This window comes from Chrysemys picta, chromosome 11, assembly GCF_011386835.1.
Source record: "Chrysemys picta bellii isolate R12L10 chromosome 11, ASM1138683v2, whole genome shotgun sequence".
In the NCBI taxonomy this organism is placed as follows: domain Eukaryota; kingdom Metazoa; phylum Chordata; order Testudines; family Emydidae; genus Chrysemys; species Chrysemys picta.
This window is the reverse complement of record NC_088801.1, coordinates 34,882,429-34,901,473: the sequence shown is the minus strand read 5'-3', so window position 1 is coordinate 34,901,473 and position 19,045 is coordinate 34,882,429. Positions and strand designations below refer to the sequence as shown.

The following is a 19,045-nucleotide window of genomic DNA, read 5'->3' as shown; positions in this document are numbered from 1 at the left end:
AAGAAGCAAGATGGTGCATCTAACCTTAAGGGCACTGTTAACACCTCTAGCACTTCAGATGTTTCACTGTAAGTTTGGGGGATATATATGAATAAGTTTATATAATGGGAAACATAACTTTAGGCCTAGATGTTCTCATGCAAGAACATCCACCTCTTCTAACTTTCCTCTTCCTTGGTTTTTATGTTCATCTCAGACATTTGAGTTTGCATCCTCTTGTCATCTGCTGAATTAATTTCTCTTTAAATAGGCTTTATAATGTCCAAACCAAGCTATAAATGTCTGATACTGTTGTATACTAGAATCTGTAATACACAATGACATTTTACACCAATGATATTTACAGTTCATTTGCTATAAATCCTATCATATCTCATCCCTATAGAGTAAAATAAATTGAATATTACTGCATTTTATATAACCAACCCATCCTTTTTTGAGAGGAATCCTCTAATTTTCTGTAATTTTTATCCAATGATACTTGGCTCCCTAATAAAGCTTTTCTTTGTCATTGATGATTTCTTCCAGCTGTAATAAAGTTTGGTCTTAGTTTGGTTGGATTTTCATCAGAATATGTTTATCCATCCTACTATCTTTTACAACTTCATAACCTGAAGAGCAGGTTATTCTTCTCATTGTTTAGGATTTTCAATATTCTTTCATCGTGGCAGTAATGATTTTGTCTGATGCTGTTAGTCACGATGTGTCTTGCCATGCAATCTTTTGCTATCCTGGGAAGAAAAAAAACAGATGATTTCATCTTGCCTCATTACAAGTAATGTTGTTGTGAACTACTTTAAACTGATAACACTAGTATGGGTGCAACGTTGATTGTTAAAGCAGAGCTTTGTATTGCTTTCAGCAATGTTGGCCTGCTGTTCAAGGAATGCTGTTTTGGTTATCACTTTGTCATGTGTATCTTCCTAGTGAGAGGATAGGTAGAAGGATACAGGGCCTAAAATGGGGGTCTTATGGGGTTAGGGAGCCATTAATTGACTCTTCAGACAAAATGGGCAAAGGTACTAAAATTAAGAGCTAGATTCTTCTCCACAATCTGTACGAAGAAAATCAACAGCTGGCCTGTACTAGAAAGTTAGATTGACCTAGCTGTATCATTCAAGCATGTAAGCCCCAGTGTAGACAATGCTAGGATGACTGAAGAATTCTTCTGTTGACTAGCTACTGCCTTTGAGAGATGGATTTACTGCAGCTACTGAATAATCCCTTCTGTCACTTTTGTAAGAGTCTATACCACAGCACTGCAGCAGTGCAACTCTTTCAAACTCTCCTAAAGCCTCCCTTTGAAATTGGTCTGTAGGATTAAATTACAGCTTTAATATAGTCTCTTTATTCACTATCACATGTGCCTGAAAAATAATGTATTTGTATGTTTACGTTATTCATCTTCCTCTGTCATATTCCGTAAAACCTTCTTAGCCTTGATAATATCTCAGATGCATACACTTTCAAGTTGAGATTAGCACGTCTTTGCCTCAAACTTCTTGCTTCTAGAAGCCCGCATTATTTGATATTTGTGGGCTCATCAAGCAATGTTCAAAACCAAAAGCAATAAGAAAGCAAAATTAGCGTTTCCTTCTTTTCACTAATCACAATGTTTATGCCTCCTTCAAGTGCACTCTTGCATGATAAATATCACTTATGGCTGCTGAAACGGAGCTGTATTGTGAAACAGTGCCTACATTGCAATGGAGATGTTGGTCCCTTCAGCTGTGAGCAATGCTGGAAAACCGTTCGCATAAGCAGCTCTAGGCCCTGATTCTGAGACTGTTCTGTGCATGAATAGCCCTGTTGATGGGACTATTGACATAGAGGACCCTGTGTATTCTGCGATTCTGTGGGCAAAAATTTTACTGAAAAATTTGACCTTTGCTGGAAAATTGTGCTCCACAATCTTTCCTTTTCATTTAAAATATGTGTTTAGCTCTTAGGGCCATCGGGCAAACCTCAGAAAAATGAAGAGAATGGTAATTAAAGCAATGTGCCTGCCTGAATCTGTAGCAAGACTGAAACAATAGCTCTGAGATACAAACTGCTCTAATATAATTTAAGGCTCTGTGGGCTCAATGATTCTGTAGCCATAAGAATTTAGCATATTTCCATGGGATTAGCCATTTTTCTGCAACCAGGTGCCTGATACTTTGTTCTGTCTTCCTGCTCTCCTGGATTCTGCTTGCAACTTTTTGTCTCCAGCTTTCCCTACAAGAGGAAGTTAATTGGCTCATAGCTTACAGATTCTAAGTCCAGAAGGGGCCATCGTGATGATCTAGTCTGACCTCCTGTATAACACAGGCCATTAAACTTCCCCAAAATAATTTGCAGAAAAAAATCTAATCTTTATTTAAAAATTGTCAGTGATGGAGAATCCACCATGACCCTTAGTGAACTGTTCCAATGGCTAATTACTCTCACCATTAAAAATTTACTCCTTATTTCCAGTTTTAGTGCATGCTTCTTGCTCTGTGACATGAAGCCATCCTATTGCTGGGATGCTACAACAGGCGTCCAACATTCAGACAGTGAGCAGAGAGCGCCAGAAATACAAGTTCATGAGCTAGACACCTTGGAGAAAAGCACAACTGCCAAGACTCTGGAGCAGGGAGATGAGCCACTGCAGCTAGCTACAGCATTCTCCTTTCCTTTCCACACAGGAGGGGAAGGTAGTTCTGACCTGACTGCCTAGAAAACATTGTGCATAGTCCAGGCCCGTGGTGTGGAGATTGCCACACAAAAAAAACACATCCTGAAGTAACCATCATAGAAAACAATAATTTTATTTCAATATTTATTGCTGTGTGTGTTTGTCAGGGTATAAATATGTGGGAATGAAGGGTATTGCATGATAGAATAAATGTAATAATGCTTCAGAACATGAGTTTCTGATGCACAATTTGCTGCAGAGTGCATAAAGTTACATGTCTGCTTAAGACTTTACAGGATCATGGTTATAGTGTATAAGACAAATTACTATGTTAGTAGGAGAACATACCGTATATACTTGATCACAAGCTGGTTAGTTTATAAGCCACCCCCCGCGCGCCCCGCCCCCCCCATGGATAAGTAAAAATGGAAATTTTTTATGACCCATTCATAAACCGACCCTATAATTCGGGGTCGGCAAACTTTGGCTCCTGGGCCATCAGGATAAGCCGCTGGTGGGCCGAGATGGTTTGTTTTTCCTTCGAGTGTCCACAGGCATGGAGGTAAACTTAAGTAAATAAAGTGTCCCAGCCTACCAGTGGCTTATCCTGATGGGCCGGGACAGCAACTGGTGGGGAAATTTGGGGTGGGGGGAGAAGCTGAGGGTCAGAGGAGTAACCCCTGTGACCACCCCCCACATCACCCCACCCCTTGCAGGGACTCCACAAAGAACTCCAAGATGAGAGATTTATATGAGGGAAATGGATTGAGAACCCCTGGCCTGGAGCTGAATCTGTTTCTTGGGTTGAATTAAGAAGTGTTCCAGTATCTGATACAATTTCTTGGGCATTCTGTCAAATTTTCAAAAGGCATGATATATTCCTTTAGAAAATTCAATACAAATAGCAAGGGCAATGCACTGAACTAATAAGGAATGCTCTTTATGGAATATATGTACCTTTATCTGTCTATTAAAGGCCAATTCCCTCATAATAAATGGTGTTTGCTTCTCTGTGGCTTCAATGTTTGTAAAACTATAGTGTCACATTGGCACAGAACGTTGTGGTAACATACTGTGTAAATATCTGCAAACTATCCTAGGGAATAACAAATTTTTACCTCGTCAAGGACTTGGAATATTTCTGCCTAATGTATTTGCAAAATAATGCAGCTAATTTTTTTTTTCTCTAGGAGGAAGGCTCTTCTCCTGAGGGTTTGAAATTTAGCTTTGATTTCAGGGTCACTTTATGCATACTTTAATTTTCAGTCAGTGCTCAAAGTGTGCATGTTTGGGTTTTTGTGTGGTAGAGAGAGGGGTTGTGTGTGTATAAGTGGTGATATGCTCCCTCACCCCAAAACGATGACATGTGCCTACCTCTTATAAACTTGTTTCCTTTCCAGTGGTTTTTCAGCTGGCAGGAGTTAGAATTGGGAGATATGGCATTAACCCACCACTTTTAAAAACAGGACAAAAACAAACAAAATACCCTAGAGCATTATTTTAAATTAAACTTACAAACTACTGCCATGAATATCTATCTGACCTCCTTAAGTTTTGTAGAAGGCTCTTCTTTCTTTCAGGGTGCAAGAACTTAGGTTTTATATTTTATATGGTGTTATTTATTGCCTTCTCTAAATTTCTGATGGGTCTTTGAAGGATTAACCTCCTCCTTTAGTTACCAGAAACTTTGTTCAGTGTCTTTTATGCTGTAGATGGTCCCACTGTTTTGAGGCATGTGTATAATTTTCCATTTTTGAAGTGTGTATTTGCACCATTTAAACATTTAAATTTTAGTATAATGTTGGCAAAACTGTTGAATAGTATGTTAATAGAAGAGAGAGCTGGCTTCAGGTGGGAAATACATATGCAATATTTTGTTTCAGATGTTCCTAAGTTCCAGCACATATCCTGAAATTCATGGTTATTTGCATGCAAAGGAGCAGGGGAAGAAAGCATCATGGAAAAAATTATACTTTCTTTTGAGAAGATCTGGCCTGTATTTTTCCACTAAAGGGGCATCAAAGGTAAGTCTAAAATATGACAGAGAACAATAAGCATAGGGCAAGTGTGTATTTTCATTTGCAGTAGTTTTAATCTAATTTTATTTCAATCCATGGTAATTAAAGGAAAAAACCTTGCTTCCCAATTTCCTGTTCAAATGTTCATTCTAAGGATAAAACGTGATTGGGAGTTAAGGATATATAAGAACAGGGCTTCAGAATAAATTAGAATTTCTTGTATAAATCTGAGTACCCTGGCCTAACAAATCTGGTTCATTCTGAATATATTAATTTAAATTTATTTTTCAGTCAGGCAACATCAGAGCTCTTTAAAAATAAATTCTGCATTTCAGATCTACTAGCTGAGAATTCTGAAGGGTGAGAACATAAGCAAATGTTAACTGTTGTTCCTGAATGTACCATTTGGACCTGTCTTTCAGAGCATTTATTTATTTTTAAGCAAATGAAAGGAGAAATTTTGCGGAAAAATAATTTGTAGGAAATTTTTTAGAGCGCCTCAATTTTTATCATGACCCTCTGTATCCATACCTCTTCCCTGCTTTTCTTGTTAATTTTTTTTGTCTGTACTGGAAGCATAACTATTGACACCTCTGTTAAACAGGGTGCTTTGGAGATGAGAACTTTTATGTAACTCACTTAGAATAAAGATTTTGTTAGTCTGAACTTCTATGTTAGCTGTCAAAGTATTTCCACAGCTGTCCTCATTTAATTGAGGACACAAAAAAGCAAACAAAAGAAACTTGACTGGTTTCAACTTGGGGAAAGGAATTAATATTTTACTGGACAGTAATTGCTAAAATATGTTGTTTTCTTCTGATGTGTTTTTAAACAAGGGAATTAAAAATAAACTGCAAAGTGACTTCAAAAGTTGTTACATTTTAAGATGTAATGAATCATTAAGTATTATGGCTTATATCTCATGTATCTTTTTCCAGAAATCTGTTCATTGGTGCTACATATTTTTCTCACAGAAAACTGAAAGTTTGCTTTTTGGCTTTGTCTAGTTTTGGGCATTTGCAGCAGGTAGAATGTTCAGTGGCCTTTTTCTGGATTTCTTCAGTCAGTTCAACTTCTACTGTCACAGTATCAGGCTGCCATTTGGAACAAGATAAGAGCTTCAGATGAGTGTAGTTATTAGTATTTAAAGAGGCTGTCTGGCTAAAAGGGGAAGCGCTCAGTATTTCTCTCCCTGAAGATGTTCTGTGTAACTTATTCTTTTTATTATACTTTTCCTAACTTACTGTTAATTTCCTTGTAAAGGTAAATTGCAAGTTTACAAAAATTAAACTTCCTCAAGCAATGTGTGTGGTATTTTTATTTACAAGAGGAATGCTATTATTGTGTTACTGGGGCACATGCACAGAATGTAATTTAAGATGGCTATACAGTCTCTCCCTCTTCCTCCCCCTCCCCCCCCCCCCTCCCCCCCAAAAAGGAACAAGCAGCTCCCTTCAAAACAAACAATTCCTCCACTCAGCCTCTTCACAAGGAAAAGCTGGATGACGAGCTAATCTCACATTATGCAGTCAAGTTTGTGTTTTAAAATGGAGTAAAAATTCCTGTTTCTCTAAAAGTACGTGGCCAGTTGGTGTGACATTTCACACCAGGTTAGTTTTTTATACCCTTTTAATTTTCTATGTAGTGTGGTTTTGGTTTCTCCTCATGCATTTTTAATAGTTAGGATTTAGGCTCTGCCTGAATATTTGTCTTGCAAGGTTTGCTTTTCACTGTTGAGTGATATCTCAAAAACTACTATCTATCAACACACAGATTGTTCGCAAGTTAGGACTTGAGGAGATACGATGCAACAGGGAAGGTTTTAATTTTTGATTGAGGGCTATATTTTGGCCATTGTTCACATTATATATGAAAATTTATGCGTTGTGCACAAACCTTATTGATGGAGGCCAGGTGCAAACTAACCTGATTAATAGCGTTGGGTGCATGCAAATCTGATTGATCAGATGTATATAAGCCTCATAGATGGAAAGCACACTCTTGATTGATGGTAAGGGCCTAGGCACATGCAAACCTGAGTGGTTGATAGAGATGTATTTTTAGCATAGATAGATCTATTTTTTAATATGGATTGTAGTGTATTTCCAAGAGATATATTTATCATGCATTTAAATTTACTGTATAAATATTTATCTTTTTCATTTAGTTATTTATTCTAATTTCCTTCATTGGTTTATAATAAAGTAAAAAGGGCTAATTGTTTTATATTGCTTTTCCTTTCAGGAACCAAGGCATCTGCAGTTTTTCAGTGAATTCAGCAGTAGTGATATGTATATGTCTTTAGCAGGCAAAAAGATGTCTGGAACACCAGCAAACTATGGATTCTGCTTTAAGGTACAGGCTTAATATTTTGATAGATATATGCTAAAGCAAGCTACAGTTCTTAGGTAAGCTTATGTTTCGATAAGATTTAAAAAAAAAAGATTCAGCTGTCTATTATAAAATAGGAGAATTAGTGGCTTTTATTTCAACAGGTATTATCTGCAAGATATGCATTAATGCTAAACAATGTGCTGTGGCCTTCTAGCCTAACAAAGCAGGAGGAGCCAGAGACCTGAAGCAGCTTTGTGCAGATGATGAGCAGAGTAGGACCTGCTGGATGACAGCAATTAGATTACTTAAGGTAAAATCTTCTGTGAAGTTAATTTCTTGCTAGTAATTTACTATGTTAAATGCTTTTATATTCTGAACTAGAGAAGCAAGGGTTACTTGTAGGTTTCAGTATAATAAAAATCCTTAATTTTGTACACTGTGGGCTCTTTTTGACTTCTCTCAATAAAGAAGATAGACACTGAATTTCCAGTACAGTCGAAAAAGCTGGCACTGCTGCTACTGGTGCTGTCCCCGATTATGATGCAAGAACTTACTTGAGTGGTAGAAGAGGCTGCTTTTAGTGGCAAAGTAGGCAGAATGGGTCATATGGTGCCTATAAATGGCTAGAATTAACATACATGTAAGTTATTTCTGAAGAAAATGAAAACTGTAGCCATTTACTCATTCTGGCCAACTTTTTGTGTTTTTTGAGGGATCAAAATTTATACATTCCAGTTTTGTACTTAGAGAATTCTCTTTAAATGTAGTGTCAGAAAACCATAATGAAAAATATATTTCTAAGGCAAGGATTCCTATTGTCTGTGCAGGCAGTTCTATTTTTAAATTCATGTAATTAAGCTAATAAAAATCAATCTTTCTAAATGAAATTCATTGTATAGTATTCAGGAGCTCCTGTATAATTTTTATTTAATACTTCAAGGTGGTACTACTAAAATCCCCACAATAAACTAATAGTGATCAGGTATATTATTTTTTTGGTTTTAGTATGGAATGCAGCTGTATCAGAATTACATGCAACCATATCAAGGTAGAGGTGGCTGCAGTTCTCTGAATATATCACCTATGGTATGTACTGTAATAACTTATTGAGCAAGTAAACTACTTAAAATGGAACCTATGGCAGAAGCAATGTAACCCGTGTCTGTGATCCCAGAAACATTTGTGTGTGCTTAACTTTAAGCATGTGAACACTCATCAAAATCTTTTGGAACAATGGTCAGCTGCCCTTAATGACATTGGAGCTGGAGGTTGAGCCTTTACTGATTCCATGCACTCCCACTGTGTCTCTTTCTGTGCCAAGTGGCTCTTGGTGCAGGAGAGAATCTAGCCCTGTATTTGCACCATGCTTGAGCTACGGAATATTAAGCAATTCACCAATCAGTCCAGCAGCCCTCTTGAAAAATGACGAATATAAATGATCAAACTGAGATTGAATATGCAGAATATTCTCAGTACAGAAAGCAGTTAATTTCTCACATCCCTGAATCATAATTCACAGCAGTTTCAGAAATGCAGATCCCATTCTCTAAACTCCCCTTTTATCCAAACATCGCCTTTTATCCAGTCCTTGTTTGCACCTTTTACAAAAGTTTAAGCAGATTGTAATTCATTGGCCCGATCTTCAGCTCAGGATATGGCCCCAGGATTTGAAGTTACTCAGTTGTGGTCTCTGATGAAGTAATTGTAATTAAATGTTTTTGATAGGAGTAGGCTGTCCTAATACCTATTATTGAAATCTCCTCTACTCTGAGTTCTAAAGTAATCTTTCTAGGGTTGTAACCGAATTGGACTATTTTAAGGCTAGATATTTTTGGTTAGGAAGCTTTAACTGCACAGGCATATCTTTTGTGCTCTACACATTGCTTCAAATTATAGAATCATAGGGATTTTTCTATTTATTTATATCCCAGTGCCCACCAATGGTTGCTGTGGAGCTACTGTACTTAGTATCAAGCTCCATTTATAAACCTGAGTGCCTAAGATACAAGTGCTTGTGCTAATTTTGAGTCTTCCTTGTCCATGAATCCATGTTTACTCAGTTACATGAAACATTAAATTACTTCCCTCTTGCAAACCTGACCCTCAGAATATTTTATACAAGAACTTGCTTGTACTGTTTTTATGCTCCTTCATAACAGCCAGGAGTTTAACAGAAAACACTGAAGTAGATCTTACAATCAGTGAAGGCATACAAACTAACATTACTCAATTTCTCTTAGCAGTCCCACAAAAACTTGTATTGGAAGTTTAGACTGTGAAGCCTAGTGTACAGTCACACATACCCCAAGTATTTAGCAATTTTGGTTGAATTTAAATGGCATGGGGGGAGGGGAAAGAGATGGGGGAGAAACAAAGTAGAGTATAAGAATCTCCAAGGATCTGAAGGGCATCTCAATTTCCCCTCCTGTTTTTAGGGGTGTAGTAAGGGCTTTTGAACAGAAAGGAAAGTGCCAAAGCCACACAAGACCAAATACGATTGTTATTGGTATCCTCGATTCCAGAACGGCTTGATGTCTCAGAGAAATAAGGCTCTTTGAGCACTAGCAGAAAAATTCTTGCCTAAATATGGTTAACTTCAGCCTGTACAGGCTGGCCATACTATGTCCACAGCATTGGACACAGATGAGTCCATGCTGAAGTATGGAGTTTAATAGGCTTTCCTACTTGTGTAGTAATGTGGGCTTCCTGAATGGAATAATCTCTCTTCTTTCCCATACCTCATCTCAGCCTACCCATTCACACGGAACTGAGCTCATTGAGCTGAGTAGCACTGTTATGTTTGAAAGAGGTCTGCATTGTGAATACCAAATTATATTAAGCAGTGCGTGTTTAGCAGTTTTCAAAAGCTGTAATAGTAGGTAGGCCCATCATATACCCACTCTTAAATTTAGATGGGACCTTGGAAAAGCTATATTTTCACAACTGTACTGTAGTAGTCACATCAATGTATGATTTAGCCATCAAAAAGGTCGCGTTGTTTTTTCATGATTTGCAGTTTTCTTTAACTCTATTCAGTGTGGCCATTGAAAAGGAAATTGCATCCTTGATGGACTTACTCTCTCTCTTAATGTATTTGAGTCACAGATCAGTGATGGGATATTACAGAATCGTCTTGGAAATTTTTAGTCCTTTGGAAATGGTTCAATAGGTGTGGTGTGTTTTGTTTTTGTTTTGTTTTTTTGTTTTTGGTAACAGTATTTGAGGTTCAGGGAAGTTGAAATTACTTCTCAGCATGCATGAGTACAGTTATTTTGTAAGGATCTAGTTTTATAGCATTGGTGAGACCACATACTCCAGTTCAGACCTGTGGCTTTTTTGGTAGATGGAGGTTATCATTTGAAGTAAGCAGAGCAAAAGTTTTTTGTACAGTGTCTCATGACAACCATCTTAGCTAGCCATAAATAGTAAGCTGAGATAGTTTAGATCCACAACCTCAGCTACAGCTGGTGAGGACCAATCTTTAGTAGCTTAAGCATCTTCAGACCAGGTACTATTGGTTGCAGTGATGCAAAAATAAGACACATAAGTCTTACGATACTAAGTAGCCATTACCTTCCCCTTCCTCCCACATTTATCTTGCCAACTGGCCAAACCTTAGTTCAGCTGGATAGTCTCCCTTGAAGAGAATTAGAACTACAAATGTTGTCCAAAGTGAAACAAATCTTGGTTGAGAGGAGAAAACCTTGCAAAAATTTGAAACACAACTGGCAAAATATAAAGTTTCAAAATAAGGTGTGTTCCCCCCTTGCAAATCTGAATTCCCCTCTTTTTTTTTTTTTTCCCCCCCCAGAGGAGCATTTCAGAAAATTCCTTGGTAGCAATGGACTTCTCAGGACATAGAAGCAGAGTTATTGAAAATCCAACAGAAGCCCTTTCAGTTGCAGTTGAAGAAGGGTTAGCATGGCGGGTATAAACACCTTTACTTTTTCAAAGTATTTTTTCTAATTTTATTTTCACACAAAAAGCTTCGACACATGAATGTTTTTTTCTCTTCCACTCAGAGAAAAGGGTGTTTACGACTCAATACACATGGAAGTCCTACCACTTCTCAAAGTGCCACATCCAGTGTAGGTATGTGTGGATTCATTTGCAGCCCCAGAAGAGACGCATTAATGTTTATGATAAAACAATTTTGTTAAAACAATGATCTTTATTTTTCCAGCTATACATAGAACACAACTGTGGTTTCATCATAAAATCTCTAGGGATGAAGCTCAACGACTTATTTTACAGCAAGGACTTGTAGATGGGTAAGCTGATTTCTTTTCTTAACTTTTTTGGGTTGTAGTTATGGTCAGAAAAATAACTACATAGAAACATTTATTTGCTTATTGAAGGGTTTGTGTCATGATATCTGCTTAATGGAAATAAAATAAAAACATTCATATTATTTGAGCTATGGGAGAACGAGTTGGATTGTATTAGGGATCTTTCTTGAACAATAAAATAGTGCTCTAAAGCTCCGATCCTGCAGTTGAGTGGATGGACTGCTGCATTTGCACAGAGCCGTGTTGAAATCAATGGGCTCTGGATTGGCACAACAGTCTGTCATCTACATTGTCAACTGTAAGATCAGGGCCTAAAATTGGATTCCAGCATCTCTTACTAGTGATGACTCAGAAAACATTGCTTGGCTTTCATACCATCTGTGCGCAGTTTACAAATGGATTCTTCCAACTGCCAGCACTAGAAACTCAACCTCGGATTTGAAAATAATTGAGAGAGAGTAAATGTTGAACTTCAAGGTGAGTCATTTAGTCTTCTAATGATATACTTTAAATATTTAAAATATTTATTCTCTGAAAAAAAGTACAAAGATAATGTATATTTCATATTTATTTGTCCAAATGTTCATATTTCTTTGATTGCTTCCAAATCTCTTCTCCTGCCTTGCTGTAATACAGTTGCATTTTCTGGTACCTTTTTTTAAAGTTTAGGGCTTCCTCAGCCCCATAATTCATCTGTATAAGTTCCCCTCTTATTTTGGCCTCCCTGCTGGCCTTCCAGATATGAACTCTTATCCATCTAACCTATTAGATTGGGCCACCACTTCAAATCTTTCTGGAGCTCAGAATAATGCTATTGGAAACCCCTTTAGATCACTGATTTAACACAGTTTCCTATATCTGTCAGAAAGGGCTGCACAAAAAGTGGCTCATAGTGCTGAAAACATTTTCCATTGTGGAGCTCTGAATCTCAGCTGCAAAACCAAGAGCTCCATCCTCCTTGAATTCTGTTCACTGCAATGATATTAGCAGCTGGTCTAATAAAGGGAAGTAAGATTTCTAGTAATGTACTCCGCAAATAATGTTTCTGAGGTATGGAGATTTAAAGTTGCAAAACCTGCTTTTTAAATGGAAAAAATTAAAACAGTGGATTGGGGAGCAAAGAGAATTTGAGCCTAGAAAATGACCCAAAGTTCTCTGTACAATGTTGGTGTGTGATAATACCCTGGTGTCTATAGAGAGATGTGCATTGTAGTTTGGTGGGAGGGATCTTGTTGAATAGACTGTCTAGAATTATTTGAAACTGGTAGTACCTGTAATCCATGGACTGGCAGCTTGTATTGAACACAGATATATCTGCCCAAATTGTAGACTAGACATTAGCAGTAATGGCACCGATAATACAGTATGTGACAAATGTTTCACTTGCTTAGTTGTCTGAAAAAATGAACTACCACCTTTAATGTAGAGGCTTTGCATGAGAGTAATAAGATGTTCTATCTGTATAGGCTTGCACATGTATCAGGAAATTCTCCATTCCTTGTGTAGAGCCTTGGTGGGTGTCAATTCAAAGATAAGTGTTCCAGGCAATGAAACCCACTGTGTAGATGCAAACAGATTATAGGCTGCTGTTCTAGTATGTGGCCTGATAAATAGTGTTCATACTGGCTTATAAAAGAGGAAAGTTAATAGTTTAACAAGGGCTATTATGTAAAGGAACTGCAGCAGGCTGATAATGGTGCCATCACTTGAAGAGAGTGCTGAACCTAATTACAGATAGCAACAATTTTAAAGCATTTTTTGAGACTCCTCATGGTACAACTGCTTTCTCAGGGGATGAAGGGAATACTAATGAGTCACAGATCTAATCTCCAGTAATTTTACAAACTTGTCTATTTTCTGGAAAGTTTGTCTGTGAGCACTGCATGTGTCTAGGCTGTTTTTCTTCCCAAGTTTTACTACATGCCAAGTTTAGGTGAAGTAGTGCAATAATTTGGGGCTATTTTACTTTTAATCCAAGTTTACACGTTTGTTAGTTTCTCTGTGGAGTTTAGGAAATGCAACAAATAAATAAAATACATTTATGACTGATGTGGGGTGTGTGTGTGTGTGTGTGGAGAGAGAGATGAATATACTCTGGGATGTTTCATTTTGGATCTACTAAATTTTAAGCAATGTTATTTGCTTTAAAGCGTGGCAGAAGCTGCAGCGAGATTATGGTTATGATATTTGACTCTTAGTGGCTATTTGAAGGCTTTTTAGTTAATAAATTGCTGACAACCAGGATTTAAAACTACTTGGCTTCTGATGCATGGAAAGGATAATATCATTGTCGTCATCGTCATCGAAGAGCCCAGTTCAGTATGCATCTGGTCAAGCAGGGAACTTCTTACAAATCAGGGTTATTTGGGCTTTGGCACCCAAGGTACGTGTTTGTGTGTGTGTAGGTCGGGGGGGGGGGGGGGAGTGGGGTTGATGGTTTTTAGATATAGGGTGGGCTTAATGGGGGAGGATGATGGGTTTTAAATGTGTCAAAAACTATATCCCTGGATACTTTTTGTTTGTTCGTTCATTATGTAAGTTTTAAAAGCTCCTAAAGCATGCACAAGGATAGCTTAGGGTTGAGGGACACCATCATCTAAGAGGAAATAATCCACACTTAACACGAAAACAGGGTTAGGAAAGGCTTTAACTAGCTTAAAAAAATAAGTAACTAACAAAACAAAGGATGCGGCCCAATAACAAAGAGACAAGGCTGCTGAAATGAGTGGGCCTTATGATGTGCCCTAAAATTAAATTATGAATATGAATGCGTTGGCTGAGTCCTGATCCTCCTTTCCAGCCTCTTCTCTTGTGGTCTGATGTAATTACCCATAATGTTTAATTTGGACAGTAAGCTGTTTAGGATGGGGGCCTTATTTTGAATGTCTGTAAAGTGCCATGCTCAAATAATGAAATTGTTTGTATGATTTCCAGACCAGTTTGCCCGTCCTTAATGTTAATGTTTGAATTATAAAATACCATATGATTTATGCATGGGATCTAACCGTAGCCTGAAAACTTTTTTGCACAGCCCTGGAAAGGGCAAAGAGATTATTTTTAGGCCGCTAGATGGTGTGGGAGAGCTTTTTAGAAAAGTCTAAGTATATTCATCACTCTATATAAACTCATTTAAACCCAATTAGCTACTTTTACTGGTATAATATGCATAGTTGCCAATATATGTATTTTTTTTCTCCCCATGGACATGTCTCCAAATGAGCCGAGCATGAGAGTTCTGAGGTCATCCTGGTGAATTTTAGTTTATTTTAATATAAAATGATCAAGGACTTCAGAATTGCTAACCCTAGATAAATCCTCCTTAATGGTTATTATAACCATACCTATACATTGGGGATTTACATAAATGTGTAGCAGTTTGGAGGCCTATATGAGTCAATGGAGGGCCCTATAAGCTTCCTATCATCCTCTTTTTCCCAACAACTTTCCTTCCCCTAACAGCCTCTCCTTTGCATGTAATTGTCTGATTGTGTGTGTGTTTGGGCGCGGGGGGGGGGGGGGGTGTCCAGTTGCTCACTACCCTTACACCCTGCCAGCATGTGCATGGGGAGGATAGAAGACTAGTTCTCATTCTATTGGTGACTATAAAAGGCAGCCACTCATTTTCTCTACCCATGTGGATTTCTCCTTCAATGGATTCTTTCTTCATTTCCCTTTTTGTGGAGTGGTTACCCCTCTCTCAGTTCTGTATAATTCATCCAGTCCAGATTGTCTCAACTCCAACTATAGCAACTGCTTTGTTCTATATCTTTAAGCTATTCTCCTCTGTACATATTCCAGCCTCGAACGTAAGTATTAATTGAAGCAGCAGAGGACACGGCTATGCCAGGTGCTATTCCATCCTTTCTTCACAGCAGTTCCTATTGCCAATACTGCTGCAAAATCCCCCCAGCTGCAATAGTGCCCAGGACAATGGCTGTCAGAAAAACTGGTCCCGAATGGCATTTCAAATCTTAGAACAGCCCAACTAAGACTGGGTCTGTTGATAGTTAAGAATATTTTACTTGAGCTCTGCAATAAAACAGCCAGTAACTTGTAAACTTGAAAGTTTGATTCTGAATGGGGAATTTTCCTGCTCTACAGATGTTAATGTTTGTTGTATGCATATATTTGCCAGTTGTAACAATCTGGCCAGCATAAAGTCTTGTACCATATCTCCTATAAACTTTCCATTGAACTGACAGCTTGCAAAGTTAGCAATCTTATATGCATTTGCTCTTATGCCATATGAGCAACACTCACATAGACTGGGATTTTCAAAAGCCCTTAAGGGAATTAGATGCCCAAATTCCATTGATTTTAATGGGAGTAAGGTGCTTAATTCCCTTAGCCTCCTTTGAAATTTCCAGCCATACTATTTGAAGATTTAAAGAAACAAGTAGCAATGTATCAAGTGGACTATTGAATATAGAAACTGAAATGTTCTCCTTCACTCTGAAGTTCTTTCTAAGGTAAAATTTCCATATGTCAATCTACTGGTGATTGGTGCCTGTGGCTTCTTCTGATGAAAATAAATAAGTTTTTACAATTCCAATGTGAAAAATCACAGGCTGCCAATTCTTAGCATTCTATCCCTGTATAATTTGTGATTTTTTGGTAGCTATCAAGATCTTGGTCAAAACTTTGCTAAAAGTGCAAACTCTTAAACATGTTTTCATGCCTGTGATAAAGAGCTACACCTAGACATTGACATACAGCAGCTGTTAACTTTAAATACTTTGTATCTATCATTGTGTAGATGCATTTTTTTTCATGAGACATGTTTGATGAAATAGACTATTTTAAAGCTAGTATTTCCAATTCTGATACTTTCTCAAAACATACAAAGATTTAAAGCAGAACTCTCAAAATTAAACTTCGGTACAAAATTGGTTGAATTATTTTTGATGTTGATTAATACTGTGTTTGCAATTCATTACAGTGTTTGTTGGAAAGCTACAAAAAATTTCTAACAATTCAACATGAGCTTACTTTGAAAATTCCTAATCTCTCTCCCCAGGGTTTTCTTGGTACGGGATAGCCAAAGTAACCCCAAAACGTTTGTATTGTCAATGAGCCATGGACTAAAAATAAAGCACTTTCAAATTGTACCAGTAAGTAACACTTGTTAATTTGTATATAATTGAAAAGGCATAATAGTGTGCCACACTCTTGAAGATATTTTTTCTGGTATATGGAAGATGGTAGATATTGGTACTACAGTATTAGACACTAGAAAAGCTTAGAAAAACTTCTCTCTCACCAATGGAAGTTTGGTCCAACAAAAGCTATTATCTCACCACCTTGTGTCTCTAATATCCTGGGACCAACACAGTTACAACAACCCTGCATAGATAGAATTAAACATTTTATGGAACTTGCTGTTTAATTTGTTATAAGATTTGGCAATATTGTTTGGGTTTTGTGTGAGCTGTCCTAAGATGAGGACAAGTCTATTTTTCAAACTAAATAGAAATACCTCTTATGGGATGAAACTGTTTTATTTTCGAATGCCTCTCAGCTTCCTGACCCCACACCTTTTTTTCTTAAATTTCGGTTAGATGGACCCACCTAGGTTAGAAATCTTAGCCACGTGCACAGGCACTCCCTCTGTTCAGAGCAGCTTCCTTCATGTCTCAGGGCCCAGTCTTTTTGATTCAGTGCCCTGTGACCCTTCTGATCCCACACACTGATTATCAAGAAGCTCCCAGTCAGCACCTAGGTCCAGTACAATGAGTAGTTATTTAAAAAACTCTGCTTACATATATAAAATGTTCTCCTGATCCCAAAGGGTCAGCCATGTTACCAGGTCAGTATAAGTTTGGATCTTACCCAAAATACCACGCTGCCAGCTAATTCTTTAGTGTCTAAAACTAAAGGTTTATTATAAAGAAAAAAGGAACAATAAGAAGAGATGTTAAATGGTAAAGCAGTCACATACATACAAAAACATCACAGTCCATCAGGTTCCTAGCAGTATTGGTGAGTTTGCTGCCTTGAAAGTCCTTCTGTAACAGATGGAATGATGGGTCATTGAGTCCTTTGTTCAGAGCTTTGTTTGTTGCAAAGTTCTTCCAGAGGTAAGAAGCAGGAATGAAGACAAAAAGCAGAAGATGCAGCTGCCTTTTATCATCTTTTGCCATGCAGCTTGATCTCCTTTGTTCCAAACACAAGCTGCCTAGCATGTGGCTTGGAAGCCTTAGAGTTCTGTCCATAAGCATGCCCCTGCATGCCTTGCTGAGTCATCAGGTGTATCCCTTGCCTTCTCTCAATGGGTCAATTGTATAGCTGATGTCCCTGAATGGGTTGTCAAGCAGGGTAGGCAGTGCTAATGCCAAGCTGTCTGGGGGTGTCACCCAGATGCACAGCACAAGTTTGGAATACAGACATACCATAGATATAAGTTACAATACAAAGGTGATACAAACACATCAAAGAGATTATAATACGTGGCAAATTATAACATTTTTGCAGATACCTTACATAGCATAACCCATTGCAATTTTACAATATTCGTATTTTTAATATCCTAAAGTGTCCCCCAGATTCCATCCAGACTCAGAGGCCCCATTTCCTGCCTCATGTTGTCTTGGTGTATCTATATACAAGGGCCAGTAGAGTGGATAGATATTCTCACTCTTCCTCAGTGTACATTCACTTTTTGGTTAAAATTGATCAATTACCTGGGGTTAATCTTGAAATCGCCTGTGGGTTTACTGAAGTACAGCCATATTTCCATTACTTTCTCAGTGAAAGCAATTACATAGCATGTGATGCTCTTGGCATGACAGTGGGGTAATCCCATCCATTCCACTGACTCTGGAGGCGGTATTAAAGTTCTTCCACTTTCTTTCCATCCTGCTTTGTTGAAATAGATTTTCATTGCCTGCTTTAGCCCTAGTGCTTTGCATTTACCTAGGAGCCACAGCTACTATTTCTCTTTCCAAAAAGAATATCCCTCCCAGACTGTCTTCTACTCACAATCTCCAGGCCTCTTGATAATTCGCTTCCCCTGTTGTTTTTTTCAGGGGATTCTTCTATTCTGCAGGACTGGGTGCTTCCCCAAATGCTCTTTCCCTGGACTCACTGGCGCTCAGTGGCTCCAGTGAGAGATTTCAGAGGGCCACCATTTGGTATTTCCGTGCTTCAGCCTGTTCCTGTAGCCAGCATCCTAGAAATCTCCCTCTTTGCTGCACAATGGAGCTGAAACACTTCAAGGGATTCAGTAAATCTGATCTAGGTGCTTGAAAACCAGCCCGTAACCCCGTAAGCATTGTGAACCATTAAGCAAAGTCAGTGCCAGGAGACAAATGTCCACAGTTTTGCACTGCCTAGACAGCTGGGGTGGTGCTATCTCTGGCCTAAATAGTTCAAGGAGATGACTCTTGGCACCAGTGTCTTTCCTCTTTGGACCCACCCTGTGTTCTCTATAGGCAGGGCCACTGACGATGTACCTCCGTTATCCAGTTGTTTCTATCTGTCCTTAGATCAGATGAAATATAGTTGAAACAGCTTCTTAGATTCCATACAAAAACTGAATGGTTCAGTCCCATCAGGATGGCACCCCATTGACTTGCCAACTTCAGAGACTACCTTCTCTTTCCCCTACCAGGAAACAGACCCCTAGTTCTTTAACTTCTCCGGTGCAGGAAACTTCAGTTCCTCTTTAGAAAGTTCCCCTTCCCTCTGACCCAGACATGCCTCTTCTTCCCTCCTCAAAAAGCCAGTAATTTCTCCTATACCTCTGC

The 19,045-nt window shown here is 38.2% G+C and overlaps 1 protein-coding gene across 4 annotated transcripts in view; it reads left to right on the top strand.

The window, feature by feature from the left end:
• GRB14 (growth factor receptor bound protein 14) overlaps positions 1-19,045 on the top strand; it is a 105,642-nt gene that overhangs the window by 82,891 nt on the left and 3,706 nt on the right. For all 4 annotated transcript variants that reach the window (XR_010591580.1, XM_005290374.5, XM_024114808.3 and 1 more), the window contains 8 exons: positions 4,543-4,683; positions 6,922-7,032; positions 7,226-7,321; positions 8,017-8,097; positions 10,823-10,939; positions 11,034-11,103; positions 11,195-11,282; positions 16,318-16,411. Coding sequence is in view for 3 of the 4 variants with exons in the window: in XM_005290374.5 (XP_005290431.1) it covers positions 4,543-4,683; positions 6,922-7,032; positions 7,226-7,321; positions 8,017-8,097; positions 10,823-10,939; positions 11,034-11,103; positions 11,195-11,282; positions 16,318-16,411 (798 nt within the window). In the remaining variant the exon portion in view is untranslated. The remainder of the gene's footprint in view (positions 1-4,542; positions 4,684-6,921; positions 7,033-7,225; positions 7,322-8,016; positions 8,098-10,822; positions 10,940-11,033; positions 11,104-11,194; positions 11,283-16,317; positions 16,412-19,045) is intronic.